Here is a 19,788-nt window from a genome sequence, read left to right on the forward strand (position 1 = left end):
CGATTTTTGTGAGGCAGAATGACCAAAAACCAGCTATTCATGAATTTCTTTTGGGAGAGGCGTTTATACCGTTCCGCGTTTGGTAAAATTGATAAAGCATTTTTATTCGTCGGGTCAGTATGATTACAGCGATATCTCATTTATATCATTTTTTTATGTTTTGGCGCTTTTATACGATAAAAACTAAAATATAGAAAAAATAATTATTTTGGTATCGCTTTATTCTCAGGACTATAACTTTTTTATTTTTTTGCTGATGATGCTGTATGGCGGCTTGTTTTTTGCGGGACAAGATGACGTTTTCAGCGGTACCATGGATATTTATATCAGTCTTTTTGATCGCGTGTTATTCCACTTTTTGTTCGGCGGTATGGTAATAAAGCGTTGTTTTTTGCCTCGTTTTTTTTTTTTTTTCTTACGGTGTTTACTGAAGGGGTTAACTAGTGGGGCAGTTTTATAGGTTGGGTCGTTACGGACGCGGCGATACTAAATATGTGTACTTTTATTGTTTTGTTTTTTTTATTTAGATAAAGAAATGTATTTATGGGAATAATATATATTTTTTTTTTATTATTTATTTAGGAATTTTTTTTTTTTTTTTTTTTTTTTACACATGTGGAAAAATTTTTTTTTTACTTTTTTACTTTGTCCCAGGGGGGGACATCACAGATCATTGATCTGGCAGTGTGCACAGCACTCTGCCAGATCTACGATCTGCTGTGCAGGGCTGCAGGCTTACCAAGCGTCTGCTCTGAGCAGACACTCGGTAAGCCACCTCCTTCCCTGCAGGACCCGGATGCCGCGGCCATCTTGGATCCGGGACCTGCAGCCAGGAAGGAGGTAAGAGACCCTCGCAGCAACGCGATCACATCGCGTTGCTCCGGGGGTCTCAGGGAAGCCCGCAGGGAGCCCCCTCCCTGCGCGATGCTTCCCTATACCGCCGGTACACTGCGATCATGTTTGATCGCGGTGTGCCGGGGGTTAATGTGCCGGGGGCGGTCCGTGACCGCTCCTGGCACATAGTGCCGGATGTCAGCTGCGATATGCAGCTGACACCCGGCCGCGATCGGCCGCGCTCCCCCCGTGAGCGCCGCTGATCGGTGATGACGTACTATCCCGTCGGCGGTCATACGGGCCCACCCCACCTCGACGGGATAGTACGTCTGATGTCAGGAAGGGGTTAAGCTTAAGAGTTCCACTTAGTCTCTCTACTCTTCCACTACTCTGCGGATGGAGTATGCAATGCTTGACTTACCCCCAGTGCTGCCATTACCTCTGACATGATCTCTCCAGTAAAATGGGAACTCCGATCGCTTTCAATGACTTCAGGAACTCCATACCTGCATATGATCTCAGCCATCAGTTTCTTCGCTGTTGTCTTAGCCGTAGCTTTGGCAACTGGGTAGGCTTCTGGCCAACCTGAAAATAAATCAATGCAGACCAACACATACTCATACGTCCCTACCCTGGGTAACTGAATATAATCAATCTGCAGTCTCTGGAATTGGTAAAGGGGCCGGGGAGTGTGTTTGGATGGGGTTTTCACTGTCCTACTCTGATTATGTGTGGCACATATCATGCAGCTCTGTACCTGCCTTTCTGCGCAGGTGGAAAACCCGGGGGCAATCCATTGTTTCTGTAGGGTGTCACACATGGCCGTCTTCGAGTGGTGCACATTCCCGTGCAGAACCTGTGCCATCATTGGGTACAGTGCCTGTGGTAGGCAGACCTTTTCACCCCTCCCCCATAGTCCAGTGACGGTATCAGAGCAAGCCCCTATCCTTTGCCACCTATTTTTCTCCTCCTTACTTGCCTGTTCTTGTAACCGGGCTAAGATGTCTTTCAACACAAGTGGAGATGGTGGGGTGTCCAGGTGATGTACTCGAGAGGCTACAGGAGTGCTTGCTGCTTTCTTGGCAGCCTGGTCTGCCAGTGCGTTACCCTTTCTCTGTCCATCAGTGCCTTTAGTATGTGCCTTTACCTTTATGATGCCTGCTTGGGTGGGAAGCTGTAGTGCATTCATAAGTTGCTGGACTGCCTCAGCATGTTTAAAGGGGTGGCCATTTGCTGTCAGGAAAGCCCTGGCTCTCCAGATAGGCCCATAATCGTGTGCAATGCCAAAAAGCATACCTGGAATCAGTGTAGATATTTACAGTCTTACCTTCTGCTAGTTTGCACGCTCTGCTTCTTGTGCAGACATATGAGCTGGCATTGACTCTGCCTTGATTACCTCATGTTCTGAGACCACAGCATATCTGGTACAGAAGCGTCCTTGGTCATCTTGGTGACGGGATCCATCTACAAAAAGCTCAAAATCAGCATTAGAATAGGCACACTAGAGACCAGCCGTTTCCTAAGACATCAATTCTAGACAATCATGTGGTTTGGAAACCTAATCTTGTTCCTCTGGATCCATTCTTAAAAGAAAAAGAGTGTCCTTGCTCATGTCACCTACTCCTTATGTCACCTACTCCTCCCCCCTTTGGATCCAGGGGAACTAGGTGAAAAGTAGCGGGGTTCAGGACAGTGCACCTTTTCAAAGTCACATTAGTAGGCATGAGAATAGCACACCAAAGTCGCAGCTGTCCAGCCATGGACATGTGGCTAGATTGTACCTGGTTAAAGATACTATGTACATCGTGTGGGATGTGGACCATCAGTGGATAATCCAAAACAATCTCTGAAGATTTGTGTAGCAACAGCTGGACAGACAACACAGCCCAAACACATAAGGGACTTCCTCTTGCCACCTTATCCTGGCGGCTGCTGTAATAAACAACAGGTCTGTTTGTCTCCATGAAGCTGAATCAGCACACCTGTAGCATGTCCTGCATAGGTGAGCTCTGTCTGCAAGGCAGTCTGCAATACTGTACGGCAGTGCTCGGGTGTCTTGTAATCATATATAGGGCCTGCAGTGTGTAACACTATATCACAGGGCAAATTCCCTCTTTGGGTGGACATAGCGTCTCCTGGATGCAAGGGGCCATAAACGGCAAAGTAGGCCTGACACTCTTGGGCTATGGCTGGGCCCCCCCCCCCCGTTGGCTATCTGTTGGGCCAAACAACCTCTATGTGACAGGGTAGAATTAGCTGGGTTCACTTATAGCTCCTACCTGTTGGGTAACTATGTCCCCATACCCTACTGAGAAAAGAACCTGGGATTCCTGAAGTGTGATGTAGTAACGTGAATGACAGGGAACCAAACCTCAGATCGCTGGAAAATCTGGCCTTGTAAGTGTGAAGGTTTCATGGGAAGAGGAGATGTAGGGGCCTTTCCGGGCTGGGGGGTCTGCCATCTACACCGATTAAAGCAAGCTCTTGGTCTGAAAATTGACATGGGGCTGGGGAGGGAGATTCCCAGACAGGGTTAAAAAGAATATTTTAGTATGAGACTAGATTTGTGTAAGGTGGGGAAGGCAGGGGCTGAACTCTGTTACATAGACTCTGATAAGGAATGAAGCTTCGTCCTTGTACTGCGGACTGCGGTGGGGGCTGTATTTGGAGCGGGGAATTGCTGTCAGCGTTTTGAAAGCGAAAGGTGGGGGCTACGACCCTGAATCTACTCGCTCCACAATTGTAACAGACCTCTCTACACTGAGAATTAGTAACTCCGCATACATCACAAATCCACCCGACAGGATCATAGAATAGAGGCGCACTAAGTTTTGGCAACCCAGTATATATTGGTGCTTTGGGATTGAGGGGCACAGAGCTTACAGTCGGGAGAAGAGGCTTAATTTACCAATCTTTCAATTATTTACAAGTTTTCCTCCAAGACCAGGCACAGGTCTATTTCACTTTCAATTTCATACAGTACTTATTGCTTTAAACATAAATCTCTCAGCGTGTACTAAACCAAGGACAGAGAAAACTTAGAATGCAATACATGGCCCCTTCCCTCTAGCCCATAGAACCGAGGGGAGAGATTTCAAGCAGATCGCGCAGGGGCTCACATGCCCCCTCCCATCCAGCACTGCATTCCTCAGCGAGTCAGCACAGAAGGGAGAACACAAAAGCCCAGATCTTTGCCCCCCTTTCTCTGGCTTGTAGCATAGATAAGGAGGAAAGAAGAAAACCGACAAAGAAATCTCGCAGCGGTCCGCTCCGCCCCTCCCATCCACTACACAGCACTGATACAAAGCTCCGTATCTTCTACAAAGTCACAAATTGCAGCAGTTTTCAGACTTAATTTCTACAAAACTTTCCTATGATCCTCCGTGGTCTGGGCGGAGCCCCAAGGACGGCCCGTACACACACACACAGCAGGTTTCCACCCAGGTTGGATTCTGCACAACACAAACAGAACACACCTACGCTTCTGGAGATCTCTTTCCGCCGCCATTACCGGGCGGTGGCTGGGACTACATTTTCATCATCAGTGGCACGGCGGCCATTTTACAATCTGTAAGATCACAGTTCAAAGGCATTTTATAACCAAATACGGGTTCTATATTGTCTGATCCTTCCTCTCCATCAACCTATTTTCATCCTTTGTTCTTTAAGCTTCGCGCAACTCGCAGATGAGCTTGCGCTTGTTCTAACAATCCTTTATCTTTCAGCATGCCCCTTTTATTTTCTATGAGATTGGGCCACATAGCCGGCTACAATCTCCCTGACTAGGGCAATCCTACATGCTTATACAATCTCTCAACATTCTTGACTGCCTTCTTGCCCTCCCGTGACTCAACTATTGCCTTGACTTCCACGGCATCCTCATCTAACTTGTGGGGCATGGACTTCTTCTGCTTTAAGAGACGCAACATGACTCACAGAATACTGTGGTTTTCTGCAGTAAAACCACTGGCAGCGATATCAACACTTTGTTCTACAGTACGGAGCCTCACGTTCGATGTACTAGGAAAAGAGCCTCGTGCTCAATATTTCCTGTCCCTAACCTGAACAACAGTGATTACAGACTATCCTGCCACGATATTCCAACCGTTGGGAGGCAGCCTCCTAATGAGACCCCTCCACAAAAATATAGGTGGTCCCCTCACGGAACGTCTTAAGTTACCTATCAGCACAGGTGGTCCCCTCACGGAACGCCTTAGTTACCTGTCAGCACAGGTGGTCCCCTCACGGAACGCCTTAGTTACCTGTCAGCACAATATCACAGAGGCTGCGTCTCCTATCCCTTTCTCTAAGCTGCCCCACACTCTACAACTTTCTCAATCTATCACTCCACTTCACTACTGGACAATAGTTACGGGTAGGGTGGTTGAACGGAGTACAATGACCGGTGGAGGAGGTGTGGTGTACAGAGGACGCACAGGATGCGACGTCTCTCAGTTGCTGGTTCAGAGCGTGGCACAGGATCGCGTTCGATCTCACCACTCGACCGGTCACCTCCCGGACCCAAGGAGACCACAGACAAACCAATAACGGCTGAGACACTAGCAAGTGTGACATATACAGTGTACATGATCGCCACTTACCGTGTTCGGAGGGTGATCAGTCCTCGAGGTCAGCCACTACGGGTATCATCCACAGACATCCAGGCATGGATCCAGAGGGTCTCGGATCGCTGGCCACGCCCCCCGTTGGGCTGCCAAATTGTCGGGGTCGTAAACGACAATATACCCTCATTCACCAGTCATTCCAAATTAAACTATAAGCATGTGGTACCGGGTAAGAATGAGTCAGACAGGTAGCTGGTTCAATCTCAGTGCATGCTCGTGGATCCACACACGTGTGTAACGGTCACAGCAACTGCGTTTATTTCCAAATACACAGCACTATATTGTTCTAGGAAAAGGAATGCATTAGGCGGAGTTTAAGCAGCATACATCTAGTGCTCAGTCTCTCTCTCTGATTCGTCAGGACATCTCCCAGTGGTTACTTCTTTCTTCACATTCCAGAGTTATCTTTTCAGGAGAAATAATTCTTAACCCTTCACATTCTAAACTGAAATGAAGAATGAACACTGGCAGCCATCTTTAGATACAATTACATTTGCATTAGCTAGCAGATAGGAAAAACTTATTGTTTCACAGTATAAGATATATAAAAGTACAAAAGGTATATAAGAAAATATATTTTCACCTTGACAGTATGAAATAGCAGACTATAGGTTGTAGTGTGGTCCTGGCTGTGATCGGGAGATGTGGGAGTGCTGCATTCAGTGCTGCCATATTATGAGTCTTTGCTGCTTTGAGCTCTCTATACTCTGCATTCTACATACTTGGTTGTTGAGGTATAAAAGGGGTTTTCTGGGATCAGAAAGAATAAGTTTGATTCCAGAAACAACGTCAGTCCTGTCCATAGGTTGAATTGCATTTTGGTTCCAATATGTTGCAATACCAAATCCCACCTGTGGACAGGAGAGGCGCTGCTTCTATAAAATATAAACAGACTTTTATTTTTAATCGTTGACAACCCCTTTGACTTCCATATTGATCATCTGAGAACCTGATTTAGGACCAGTCTAGATATAATTTTTTTGGGATCAATGACTTTTTCAGACCGATGCCAAGAGACGAGATCCCGGAGTTACAGAAGAAAATCACCAGCGGCTGAAAGCAAATATCATCCGGACTGAGGATGCGGGGGACAGTATCAAAAGGTAAGAGATCGTATAGTAGTCGGATTCCTCCCGCACAGTCTGGACCAGCTCCGGTGTGCACACACATACCCAGACTAGAGCGAGCACCAATCACAATGCTCCAATATAGGAACTGCCCAGGTATTTATCATCCATGTTATGTCACAGATCTGTAGGACATTCTGGACCACAGCTACTCTGTAGGTGAGGGGTTCATATTTGCCTGGGTTGGGGTCTTGGAGATTAGGGCTGGGCTGAGGTCTTTGAGGTTGGGTCGGGCTTAGGTTTTTGAAGTTGTTTGGTTGTGTTGGCATCTTTGTGGCTGAATCAGATTGGGGTCTTTAAGATTGATTTAGGTTGCGCTTGGGTCTTTGTGGTTTGCTCAGACTGGTGTCTTTGGGGACGGACAAGGCTGGGGTGTCTAAAGTTGGGCTGGGCTGCTGTCTTTGGAGGTTGGATTGGGCTGGGTTCAAGTCTTTGAGGTTGTGTCAGACTAGGGTTTTTGAGGTCAGATGGGACTGAGGTCTTTGAAATTGAGGTAGGCTGGGCCGGGGTTTTTTTTGGTTGGGTCGGACTAGGGTCTTTGAGGACAGACTGTTCTGGGTTGTTTGAGATTGGGTTGGGTTCTTTGAGGTTGTATCAGTTGGAGTGTTTGAGGTTGAAGGTTGGGTCTAATCGGGCTGGGGTCTGTGAGGTTGGATCGGGTTGGAGTGTTTGATGTTGAAGGTTGGTTTAAATCGGGCTGGGTTCTTTGAGGTTGGATCGGGTTGGAGTGTTTGAGGTTGAAGGTTGGGCCTAATCGTGCTGGGGTCTGTGAGGTTGGATCGGGTTGGAGTGTTTGAGGTTGAAGGTTGGGTCTAATCGGGCTGGGGTCTGTGAGGTCGGATCAGGTTGGAGTGTTTGAGGTTGAAGGTTGGGTCTAATCGGGCTGGGGTCTGTGAGGTTGGATTGGGTTGGAGTGTTTGAGGTTGAAGGCCGGGTTTAATCGGGCTGGGGTCTTTGAGGTTGGGGCAGGTCGAGCTTCGTTTGACCTTTATGGTTGGGCATGCTGTGCTGGGTTTTTGTAAGGCCAGTTCAGGCTATGCTGTGTTTTTACAGGTCGAGTTGGACTCATTGCGGTAGGGTTGGGCCAGGCTGGGCTGGAGTCTTTGAAGACGGATCATGTCAGGCTGGGATCTTTGAGGCTTTTGGTTTAAACCAGTATTTCCCAAACTCCAGTCCTCACGGACCCCAACAGGTCATGTTTTCAGGATTTCCATAGTGCTGCACAAGTGAGAGAACTCCTGATTCTTCCATCACCTGTGCAATGCTAAGGAAATCCTGAAAACATGACCTGCTGGGGTCCGTGAGGACTGGAGTTTGGGAAACACTGGTTTAAGCAGTGCCCAGCCAATGCACTGCTCTCAGAATATCTCCCTGCAGGACCTCCAGTGGTCATCTGTAATCTATAGAGGAGCCTAGCATCAGTTCAGTTTCCCTGCAGCGCCCCCTCAGGGGTAATGAAACATTACACAATTAGTCCTCCAAAGCAAAATAAGCCCACTGATCTAAATGGACTCTGTGTAATACTTAATTTCTCCTCTGGACGCGCTGCAGGGAAGGTGATTAGTGCTGATCGGTAGGTTTCTCTTTGTAATCTGCTTACCAGGGATTGTCCAAAGCTGCGATCCCCATTAAATAAATGTTATATTTCTTACTTTAGAAAGAACAGACGCACTTTAAAGGAAAAAAATGAAAAGAAGGAAAAGAAAGTGTCAGTTAGCTTCCGTCCAGATGACTCCATCATCGCTTCTAACAACCTTGATGAGGTGACACGACCCGAGGTATTCTGGCGGGATTGTCTGTTCATTTCCGGGGGATTAAATGTCGTCTTTTTAGTCTCAGCGATCAACTGAAAATCCCTCTCTGCCCCATTATGGGTGCAGGTGTATGTAGCAGGCTCAGGAGCTGCGCCCGCTCTCCACAGCCAGTACTTGACTGGAACAGCTGCGACCAGAGTTTGCTGTGATCACTGATGTTTAACCATTTAAATGCTGCTGTCAATCTCTGACTGTAGCACGTAAGTGGTGCGATCGTGGCTGGGCGTTTGGACACTCATCACCCCCTACCCTGGTGGGTGCCGGTTCAAATCTCATATCTTAAAAAAAAATAGTGAGAAATAATAAAAAAAAAAATGTAAACAAAGAATTTTTTTTTTTAAGTTCACAAAATATTTATATAAAATAAACTCTCCAAGTTTTTTGTTGCTGTAAAAATAAACGTTCATTACCGGCCTATGTGGACTGAAAAATGTTTAAACAAAATCTATGGCTCGTAAAAGAAGAATAAGGAGGAAAGTAACAAAAGGACAAAAAAAATCTCCGCCTGAAAGGAAGGAGCAGTTGTTGCGTTTTGCTTCCCCTGATCGAGGAGGTTGTGGTGCAGTGGAGCCGGCACAGCGCCGTGAATTGTGTGGTGGCCAAGATAGGTACTGCAGCTCTATGCAGCTGCAACACAAAATATAGAATTCCCAGTTTCGAGTCTCCAGTCCCTTAAATCTGCCGAATGGTCGGGTGACAAGTCGGACCCCCACTGATAATCACCAATATTAAGGTTCCTTGTACATTATTAATTTCTGATTTCCCTCCTTTTCATTATTCGTGTAATGTCCCTTTACCTTTTTTTTTCTTTCACCTCCCCAGATCGTATATCGTGATAAGCCGGACCCCGAAGGCGGAAACGATTTTGTGATCCCTTTGGGTGCGTGTCGTCCCCCCTCAGTGTGTGACTGTAGCGTCCGCTCATCCGCCTCCCCCCGCAGTGAGTTGCCTGCAGTGTACACAACGGGGGCAGTAATGGCAGCATGTACGTTTTTCTTCTTGTTTTTCAGGCTCCTTTGAATCCATGTTATCTCATGAAATCCCTGAGACCCCCATCTCGTCTATGGCAGAACTTCACTTTTTAGCTTCTACTATGAAGAGACCACCGGATATTCGGGATGCGAGCACCAACACGGATTCTGGTAATACTGAGGTTTACTTAAAGGGGATGTCCAGGACTTTAGATATTGATAATCGATGCTTGGGATTGGTCACCGGTATCAGATCTGTGGGGGGTCTGACACCTGACAACCCACCTATCAGCTCTGTATATACACAGTGTATGGAACCAGACCGCACTGTGCACCACGCCGCGGCCACTACCGAGTACAGAGCTTCATCCGCCCGCTGCGGGAGCTGCTGATCGGTGAGGAAGGCGGGTGTTGGACTTTTCTGAAGTTTCTGACGTTCTGTACATTGGGGGCTTCTTGTTAATGAACGGTCAGACATTGCGGGATCTTTCCTCACCCCTAATCTTACTTTGCTCTTTCTTCTCATCTCTCGCTGCAACAGCCAGACATCTCCCAGACCAATATTCGGTGGGGTCAGAAGACTTTCCTCCTCGCGGCTCGGCTGCCGGTCCTCCAGCTCCAGGTTTGCTCGCAGTCCTCTCCTCTTCCATCCGCCGGCGTCTCTGCAGATTTCTCGTTCACCAGCAATAAAGAAATATCCATCAATGCTTCATTTAGAACCATTTTTTTTCACCTGGATAAATAAGTCGCCACCAGAGGGAGAGGCCCTGGCTTATGGCACACTTCCTGTTGGTGGCACATGGTCGCTCTGCTGAACGTGTGTGGACAGGAATAGCTGCTGGCTGTTTGACCCGCGGACGATCCGTCCATCATGGTCTTTGCTCAAGATGTGTGAATGCGACATTATTTGTATGGATAACGTGTGACATGTGCATGACCTGGAGGTGTGGTATCGCACGTGTGCTCGATCAGGAGGTGTGGCATCGCACGTGTGCTCGACCAGGAGGTGTGGCATCGCACGTGTGCTCGACCAGGAGGTGTGGCATCGCACGTGTGCTCAATCAGGAGGTGTGGCATCGCACTTGTGCTCGACCAGGAGGTGTGGCATCGCACGTGTGCTCGATCAGGAGGTGTGGCATCCCACGTGTGCTCGATCAGGAGGTGTGGCATCGCACTTGTGCTCGACCAGGAGGTGTGGCATCGCACGTGTGCTCGACCAGGAAGTGTGGCATCGCACGTGTGCTCGGCCAGAAGGGGGTGGGATTGCACGTGTGCTTTTCTAATAAGTAGTATGCAGCAGTGAATGGCGGTGGAGAGCCCTTTTTATTATTGTTTAACCTTTGCCATTCTTTATTTGATGCCACTGTTTCTCCGTGGATGGTACAATAATATAATAATTTGTCTTCTGGCCCCTGTCCCCGCTCGGGCTCACGGTCGCCTGTCCCCGCTCGGGCTCACGGTCGCCTGTCCCCGCTCGGGCTCACGGTCGCCTGTCCCCGCTCGGGCTCACGGTCGCCTGTCCCCGCTCGGGCTCACGGTCGCCTGTCCCCGCTCGGGCTTCCGGCCTTTTGTCCCCGCTCGGGCTCACCTCCGCCTCCCCACTCGGGCTCACTGCCGCCTGATGATCAGCTGTTCTCGGGTAATTTTTTTTCTCCCAAAAGCAGACGGGAAAAAAACCCTTTAACCATTAATAAATACAAAACATTTGCCTGAAAATGTAATAAAAGGATTTTTTTGCTCATGTTTCTCCATCCTCTTCTTTATACAGAAGTGTTGCCCCCCGACGTACAGGAGCAGATGCCTCCGGAGTTATTCCTAAATCTACAGCAGCCGCACGATGGCCAACTGGAGAAGCCGCGCAGCCGTGTAAGAAGTTCTGAGTATTTGGCACCCTGTGAGATGTGGCCGCCGTCTTCTGTTTATGAGAATCGTCGGTGTCGCCGCTTCCTCCTCCTGTCATCATGTGATCGTTGGGGGCTTGGAAGGAGCAGGAAACTGTAGGGTCTTAGCAGCCCCCGATCAGCTCCGCAGTGCAGGCGGGAGGCACAATGTCCCCTGTAGCAGCGTTTCACTTTCGGTGCACCGGACCTCCGGCCGATTATCGGGGTCCTCCTGGTTGTGTGTACATTGGAGAGGTTCGTTTTATTCCTCCTTTTATTACAGATCGTCCATTATGGAGACGTGGGAGAATTTCCAGAGCGTTTTTCAGACTTCACTGATCCGGATGTTCCATCTTCAGCTGAGGTCCATCACCTAGCGGCGTCCGTCACCACCGTGCACGCTCCGGAGCGCATCCAGCCCACAGGTCCCTACACGACTGGTACGATTTGTCACCATTTGTAATCTGTCCGCCTAACACCAGTGAATAGAAATGTCCACGTCTGCAGTGTAGGCTGACTGATACGGTTCTACCTGCACTGATACATTGTGACAAACCCTCAGCTGTTAGAATCATTTTTATTTCCTGCGTTTTGGATGTAAATGAGAAGTTTTCCACTGGCTTACAGCAAGCAGCAATTAGCAAAAGTCCATTTTTTTTTTATAACTTTTTCCTCGTCCCATCTTCTCACCAGATATACCGGAGGTGGCACAATTGGGGGATAGGGGTCCCAGTGCTGTGGACGGGGTCACCCATCATGTTCTATCTGCAGACTTGATATCTGCTCCCAGCAGTGATGTCGCTCCCCTAACGGTGCGGACCCCTTGTGTAAAGCGTACAAAAACAAAGCTATAGCTTTCAGAAAGATGGCAATTGAAACCATTTTTTTTGCAAGTTTTATTGTATTTTTTTTTTTTTTTTTTTTAATGGGAAAATATATTGATAAAAAATCCTATAAGTTTGACCTCCAAGAATTTTTCTGAGCCGTAAAACTATGTTACCTTCCCTTAAAGCGAATGTTGTGACTATATATGGGAACGTAGTGCCGCGACCCGGCATGAACCAGTCCCCAGCTGGTATTAATCATATACTGTCTGGGGGGACGCACATTTCATAGGGGACGCGTCTGTGGGTTATTACCTGGCAGCACATGATTTCTCTCTTCTCTGATAATATTTTTAGTGTTCCCGTTACGTGATGATCCATTGGAAGACCTGAACGAGGAAGAGGCCTATGACCGAACCGGTCCTGCGGGTATCGGCTCACGTGAGCGCCCCCTGGAGGACTTAATATTTTCCAGTGGGGATGGAGATCTCACCACAGGTATGTGTGTCCGGTCTAATAATGTAGTGGGGCATGTGATACCTCCGTCTCGGTGCGCGTTTGCCCCCTGGATAGATTGACGCTCAGTCATGGATACTAAAACCTGATTGACCACTCAAAAATGTCAGAGGGGTCGTTATTGCCTGAGTATGTAGACTGGCTGCATATGTGTATACCGTAGGGATGTCTCGGACTCTAAAAGTGACGTCTGTGGCTGAGATTAAGAGCCGGTCCTTCTACAATGGTCTGATCTCTGCCAATTAACCCTTAGTGAGTGGTTCCAAGTTGAATATGGCAGCCAACGACCAAAGAAAGACCCTCAGAGTGAGCGGCTGCCGTACATGATTACCAAAAAGTCTATAAGCGCTTGTCAGTTTTACACTGAGACTCTTTAATATATTGAGATACAGGACTGTTTCCATATTATCATGGGAAGTTATAAAAAAAAAAAAAAAGTTTCAGAAAGTTTTATGCAAAGTATAAAAGTAATAATTAATGTGTCGTTTCCATCAAACTCTGAGTACCTCGGAATCTTAGAACAATAGTAAAATGTTATTTATTCCACGAGGGAAAATATCGCAAAATTAGTACAAAAAATAAATAGTTAAAATAAGAACATTGAAAAATACAAGTTATCTGGCAAAAAGCAAACCCTGCTCATACGGCGACAGAAAAATATAAAAGTTATTATAAAGACAGAACAAAAAAAAGTTTTTGGAAAGTTAAAATCGTCCCTGTCCTTATGGGGTTAATTAAAGTTGAGAATGAAATGTTCTCCTCGGAGTCCAATATCCAGCGAGCGACGCTCCTCTCGGGTTCCCCATTGTCGGTACGAGGCGTCGGTGAGAAATGGTCGTGTTTCCAGTTGTCTCCCCGGGTTACCCAGTAAGTGAGGGCCGAGCGCTGGGAACAGACATGGCACATTATCACTGCACCGTCCTCATGTGTCGTCTCCTCTTGTTTCAGCTCTCGGACGCTCCGAGGAGACGGATCCCAGGTAAGCAGCGCGGGGCGTTACATTCTCTTATAAGCCGACATTCACACTTAGTGGATTTTTTTCTGCTGTTCTTGCAGATTTCTGCTCCGTTTCTCACTCTCAGCACCAGATTTAGTTTGGAGAAGTCGCAGGGTTCTCTCTTTTGCGCTTCCTTGCGTTCGGACTCTCCACGTTAGGACTTTCCTGATCCTGTGAGGTTTTTTTTCTGCAGCGTTTTCCAGGATGCCCTTCAGATGAGCGGCCTTAGTGATATCGCTGATATTCTGGGGGATCTGATGGCTGGAGGGGTCTCTGCTTCTGATCTCGGGCTGACGCCGGCGCAGGCGGACAATCTCTCCAGGTTTGTACACGGCAGTAGTGTTCCCCTCCGTATAATGGTGCCTTATGATCATGGCCACAACACATCTTTATCTTCACAGGGCGAAGCCCCCGGGGACCTCGAGGAGAACTCCGAGGGAGCGGGCAGATCTGCTGCGCTGGATGAAGAAAAAGCAGAGAGAGCGTCTGGCCGATCACCGGAGGAGGCTGCGGGAGCTCAGGGAGAAGGAGCACAAACCCTTCCAATCGCTGCAGACTCCAGTACATGCATTCATCATTCTGGGACTTGTTGTCCACCAGTTGCACCTAGCCTTGTCTGTTTCCTCAGTATAAATGATTGATTGCCAGATGGAGATCGGCAGCTATAACCGGGCACAATATCGCGCTCCAGTGATTGCGGCAGCGCTGGGTGAATGTGTGCCGTTAGTTTCGAAGTCTCCTCGGAGCTTTGAACATTTCATGGCAGCAGCATGTACGGCCTACAAGAGCACAATACCTACCAGACATCAAGCACAAAGAGCCCAGGAGTCAGCGAGACGGACGAGAACTGCTGCTCTACTATAGGGCCCATATTTATGGGGAACTACAGCAGTAATTGGGGTCTCACTGCAGTTGCAGCAAAAAAACTGAGGCTTCAGCATTTGACTTGTATAAAGGGTCCACAAGTAACATAGCATCACTTATGTGATAGTTTCGCAGGTCCCTCGCAGAGCTCGGCGCGTCTGTCCCCCGCAGAGCTCGGCGCGTCTGTCCCCCGCAGAGCTCGGCGCGTCTGTCCCCCGCAGAGCTTGGCGCGTCTGTCCCCCGCAGAGCTCGGCGCGTCTGTCCCCCGCAGAGCTCGGCGCGTCTGTCCCCCGCAGAGCTCGGCGCGTCTGTCCCCCGCACAGCTCGGCGCGTCTGTCCCCCGCACAGCTCGGCGCGTCTGTCCCTCGCAGAGCTCGGCGCGTCTGTCCCTCGCAGAGCTCGGCGCGTCTGTCCCTCGCAGAGCTCGGCGCGTCTGTCCCTCGCAGAGCTCGGCGCGTCTGTCCCTCGCAGAACTCGGCGCGTCGAGTCCCTCCCAGCCCTTGGCACGCCGGTCACCAGCCCTCTGTGCGTCGATCCCTCCCAGCCCTCAGCTGGTCACTTCCGCCTGTTCAGACGACATATAGTCTACGGCTCCGGACTCTGTTTTATTACATCGCTTTTCACTTGGGTTTTCTCCATTTCCTTCCCTTAGAACACATCAAAAGCAATCCGAGAAATGCAGCACGTGAAGGACGAGCGAGATCGGTAAGTCCGGCATTTATTCCCAGACTCCAGCGGCATTGTGCAGCCTGGATGTGAAGGTATGATGCATGACAGGGGCTGCGTCCCCACCTTCCCCCGGGGATCCTCTATATTTATTTCTGTCATGTAGGACTCTGCTGTCAGATCATCACAGTCATCGGGCGTCAGATGCCATCGGCCTCATGCAGGAGATGTTATCGGAAGCCAAACAAATTCCTTCCTCCAGTTCCCAGCCCACCGCACTCCGAGCTGCCCCCTTAAGACATTTGGTCTCACCAAAAGGGTAAATTACCTCCAAAAACTTGCACCTATAACAATTCTCTTTGTAAGGTGTCGTTGCCAGTTGCTGTTTTTCGGCCAGACCGTTCGACGACCCGTATGTCGGCCTGCTGTCCACAACGCCGTAGGGGTCATCGCTCGTCTTTCGCAGTGTTAGATGAGGGGGGATATTTGCACTGATCGCCTCATTGTTGTTCCAGAGCTCGCGGCGCGTCCGCCGACAAGGAAAAGCGTAGATCGTCCTCCAGAGGTGAAAGATCACAGACGAGGAGCGCGTCGTCCCCGGCACGGCCACAGATACGGGGTAGGACGATTGGCGCATGGAGATGAATCTGCAGGTTGCATTGGGGTCATTCCCTGTCCACACAATAAGTGCTAACTTGCTCTCAGTTGCGGGGTCTCTGCACAGGGACCCCGATGGGCGGTGGTCTGGCACAGCTGTACTCTTGTGCACAATCACTGGAGCTCCAGTCACACAAAGCGTTATCAGGATGTGTGGCGGCCTCAGCCGTGAGACCACCAGCCCAAACTACATAGTATATAGAGAGCAGCATCTTCTATGTATCTACATCCAGTGCTGCCATGTTCTCCTCTCACAGGAACCGCAACCTTTGTGCTTCCGAAGAGCAACTGGGAACCCAAACTCCGGACGCGCAGCGCCCCCAGCTACTCCGTCCACAGGAGACATGGTAAGAGATGCAGGCGTGCAGACCACCAGGAGGATTCTTATGTGGTCGTCTGCATTTCCATGGGTCATGTCTTTTTACTCATCACAAGATTTCGCTGACCAGCAGGAGTTTGCCGCTGCAGATTTAAGGGGTACTCCACCCAGAAACTTGTAGCACCTGTGAATTAGGTGATAAATGAAGATTGTTAGGGAAAACCCACCAGTCACCAGAATTAGAGACCCTCAGTCCTTCATCAAACATGGAGCGTGCACACCCTGGCCTCATACCACCCTGTGTGAGCGTGCTGCATTTATATTCATGTCTGTGGGCCCCTGTTGTAGACATTAGTGGGGGCCCAGCAGTCATTCCCTTGCTAAATATAACACTTATCACCTATTCATTGTATAGATGATAACTATTTCCCTGGTGGAATACCCCTTTAAATGATCAATGGTCACACAGTACTTGTGAATTTCTACAGACGCCATGTAATGTTCACATTGTTATATTTCTGCCTAGATCCGTCCCTGCCTGGGGACCGCCTGTCCCAAATCACACGCCGGGGGATGCTGGCAGCCAGGAACAGGTTAAATGTACACAGTAAAAACACAAAGCCCATTCTAAAAGCCGCAGCGAAGCAAATGTCCAGACAAGGTAAGGGTTAATAACGAAACGGCATCCTGTAATTAGTAATATCTACAGTGCAAGTAATGTACACAGTGACTGCACCAGCAGAATAGTGAGTGCAGCTCTGGGGTATAATACAGGATGTAACTCAGGATCAGTAATGTAATGTATGTACACAGTGACTGCACCAGCAGAATAGTGAGTGCAGCTCTGGGGTATAATACAGGATGTAACTCAGGATCAGTAATGTATGTACACAGTGACTGCACCAGCAGAATAGTGAGTGCAGCTCTGGGGTATAATACAGGATGTAACTCAGGATCAGTAATGTAATGTATGTACACAGTGACTGCACCAGCAGAATAGTGAGTGCAGCTCTGGGGTATAATACAGGATGTAACTCTGGATCAGTAATGTAATGTATGTACACAGTGACTGCACCAGCAGAATAGTGAGTGCAGCTCTGGAGTATAATACAGGATGTAATTCAGGATCAGTAATGTATGTACACAGTGACTGCACCAGCATAACAGTGAGTACAGCTCTGGGGTATAATACAGGTGGTAACTCAGGATCAGTAATGTAATGTATGTACACAGTTACTGCACCAGCAGAATAGTGAGTGCAGCTCTGGAGTATAATACAGGATGTAATTCAGGATCAGTAATGTATGTACACAGTTACTGCACCAGCAGAATAGTGAGTGCAGCTCTGGGGTATAATACAGGATGTAACTCAGGATCAGTAATGTAATGTATGTGCACAGTGACTGCACCAGCAGAATAGTGAGTGCAGCTCTGGAGTATAATACAGGATGTAACTCAGGATCAGTAATGTAATGTATGTACAGTGACTACACCAGCAGAATAGTGAGTGCAGCTCTGGGGTATAATACAGGATGTAACTCAGGATCAGTAATGTAATGTATGTACACAGTGACTGCACCAGTAGAATAGTGAGTGCAGCTCTGGGGTATAATACAGGATGTAACTCAGGATCAGTAATGTAATGTATGTACACAGTGACTGCACCAGCAGAATAGTGAGTGCAGCTCTGGAGTATAATACAGGATGGAACTCAAGATCAGTAATGTAATGTATGTACACAGTGACTGCACCAGCAGAATAGTGAGTGCAGCTCTGGAGTATAATACAGGATGGAACTCAAGATCAGTAATGTAATGTATGTACACAGTGACTGCACCAGCAGAATAGTGAGTGCAGCTCTGGGGTATAATACAGGATGTAACTCAGGATCAGTAATGTAATGTATGTACAGTGACTACACCAGCAGAATAGTGAGTGCAGCTCTGGGGTATAATACAGGATGTAACTCAGGATCAGTAATGTAATGTATGTACACAGTGACTGCACCAGTAGAATAGTGAGTGCAGCTCTGGGGTATAATACAGGATGTAACTCAGGATCAGTAATGTAATGTATGTACACAGTGACTGCACCAGCAGAATAGTGAGTGCAGCTCTGGAGTATAATACAGGATGGAACTCAAGATCAGTAATGTAATGTATGTACACAGTGACTGCACCAGCAGAATAGTGAGTGCAGCTCTGGAGTATAATACAGGATGTAACTCAGGATCAGTAATGTATGTACACAGTGACTCCACCAGCAGAATAGTGAGTGCAGCTCTGGGGTATAATACAGGATGTAACTCAGGATCAGTAATGTATGTACACAGTGACTGCACCAGCAGAATAATGAGTGCAGCTCTGGGGTAAACTTTGTATGTACATACATTACTTATCTTTACTGGTCCTCTACACTTATTCTCTATGTAATATTTCCATTATGTTGCATCGCACGGACAGATAAGAGCAGTAAAGGGACCAGCCCCCTGTCACAGCTTGATGAAGTCCACCTTGAAGAAGACTACGAGAGGGACATTGTGAGCCCCTGGGAAATCCCTGATGAAATCAACAGGATCTTAAACAGCAGCAGAAACTCCATCCTGTCCCAGGTACAGCCCAGCATGTGAATACATCTGTACCTTGTTGTAATATCCACAACCACCAGCAGAGGGAGACAGAGGCCACTTGTAGATAGTGAGGAGTCGGCAGCTGTCGGGGTGCAGCGGTTACAGACTCCACACCCTGTGCAGACTGTAGTAATAGTGGACGGGGCTGATGTAAAATCTATAAGTAACTCATAAGTGAGTGGTGTCACCCACTGCGTCTGCAGAAAAGTGTTGGCTCTTGCATAGGGTTTTTTTTTTTTTTATATTGTCATGGTGGAATAAATCAACCATCAACAGTACCAGCTGCTCTGCGAGGGTCACTGTCAGCAGAGACCGAGCCTTTCTCCAGCCATCATTTATTGTTCCCCATTCACCAGCCTGTGTTTTACCTTGTAATGTTATGGTCAGCATTTTTCTGATTTAATAATATCACCCTTTTTTTTTTAAATTTTCAAGGGGTCTTTCCTGAACGGAGACGTAGATCTACAGCTCCATCACCCGGACATTTCTTCAGAGCGCACTGGCAGTACTCTCAGCGAGCTGGACTGGAATGCAATAGATGACCTGGTGGCCGGCGTCCGAAGCCCCGAAACATAGTACTGTTCTTATTGAATTGACAGTCCTGCGGCCGGCGTGACACAGGGCGTCTCGTGTGCCTGGACAGCCATCGTTTCCATCTCCTGTTGTGGTCTTTGCCTTACTTTGTAACTATGAGGATTTTCTGTTCTGTATGATATGAGGCTTTATAAAGTTTTACATTTTTTTATGAAGATTATCTATTTATATTTTGTCTTTATAAGATTTATCCAATTATGGTGGAATAAAGTTGAGCCTTGTACAGATTGTGTATTAGGCTCATCTTAGTCCTTCTAGACACTATCTGAATATATAAAACCTCATTAATCTAGTCTTCCTAGGGGCAGAGTCACAGCAGATTTGTTGTTTGACTTCCATAAATTGAACTTTTTTTTTTTTTCAGAATGGTTTTTAGTACTTCCTGTGAAATCCCTTTCGTGGTTAATATATTGGTGGGTGAACACCCTGGCTTTAGATGGGGTATACCACCCAGAAACTAACATGCCCTGA

The 19,788-nt window shown here is 47.9% G+C and overlaps 1 protein-coding gene across 1 annotated transcript in view; it reads left to right on the forward strand.

Moving 5' to 3' along the window:
• Positions 1 to 19,549, forward strand: part of CPLANE1 (ciliogenesis and planar polarity effector complex subunit 1) — a 102,071-nt gene extending 82,522 nt beyond the window's left edge. The window contains exons 33-51 of the mRNA XM_077280406.1: positions 6,462 to 6,562; positions 8,244 to 8,364; positions 9,223 to 9,340; positions 9,411 to 9,542; positions 9,910 to 9,993; positions 11,140 to 11,237; positions 11,535 to 11,691; positions 11,945 to 12,085; positions 12,424 to 12,573; positions 13,540 to 13,570; positions 13,782 to 13,910; positions 13,990 to 14,149; positions 15,105 to 15,157; positions 15,285 to 15,437; positions 15,634 to 15,737; positions 16,033 to 16,122; positions 16,621 to 16,755; positions 18,557 to 18,705; positions 19,159 to 19,549. Coding sequence (XP_077136521.1) covers positions 6,462 to 6,562; positions 8,244 to 8,364; positions 9,223 to 9,340; positions 9,411 to 9,542; positions 9,910 to 9,993; positions 11,140 to 11,237; positions 11,535 to 11,691; positions 11,945 to 12,085; positions 12,424 to 12,573; positions 13,540 to 13,570; positions 13,782 to 13,910; positions 13,990 to 14,149; positions 15,105 to 15,157; positions 15,285 to 15,437; positions 15,634 to 15,737; positions 16,033 to 16,122; positions 16,621 to 16,755; positions 18,557 to 18,705; positions 19,159 to 19,299 — 2,247 coding nt within the window. The 3' untranslated portion in view covers positions 19,300 to 19,549. The remainder of the gene's footprint in view (positions 1 to 6,461; positions 6,563 to 8,243; positions 8,365 to 9,222; positions 9,341 to 9,410; positions 9,543 to 9,909; positions 9,994 to 11,139; positions 11,238 to 11,534; positions 11,692 to 11,944; positions 12,086 to 12,423; positions 12,574 to 13,539; positions 13,571 to 13,781; positions 13,911 to 13,989; positions 14,150 to 15,104; positions 15,158 to 15,284; positions 15,438 to 15,633; positions 15,738 to 16,032; positions 16,123 to 16,620; positions 16,756 to 18,556; positions 18,706 to 19,158) is intronic.
• Positions 19,550 to 19,788: the final 239 nt, after the last annotated feature.

Source organism: Ranitomeya variabilis, chromosome 1 (genome assembly GCF_051348905.1).
Source record: "Ranitomeya variabilis isolate aRanVar5 chromosome 1, aRanVar5.hap1, whole genome shotgun sequence".
In the NCBI taxonomy this organism is placed as follows: Eukaryota; Metazoa; Chordata; class Amphibia; order Anura; family Dendrobatidae; genus Ranitomeya; species Ranitomeya variabilis.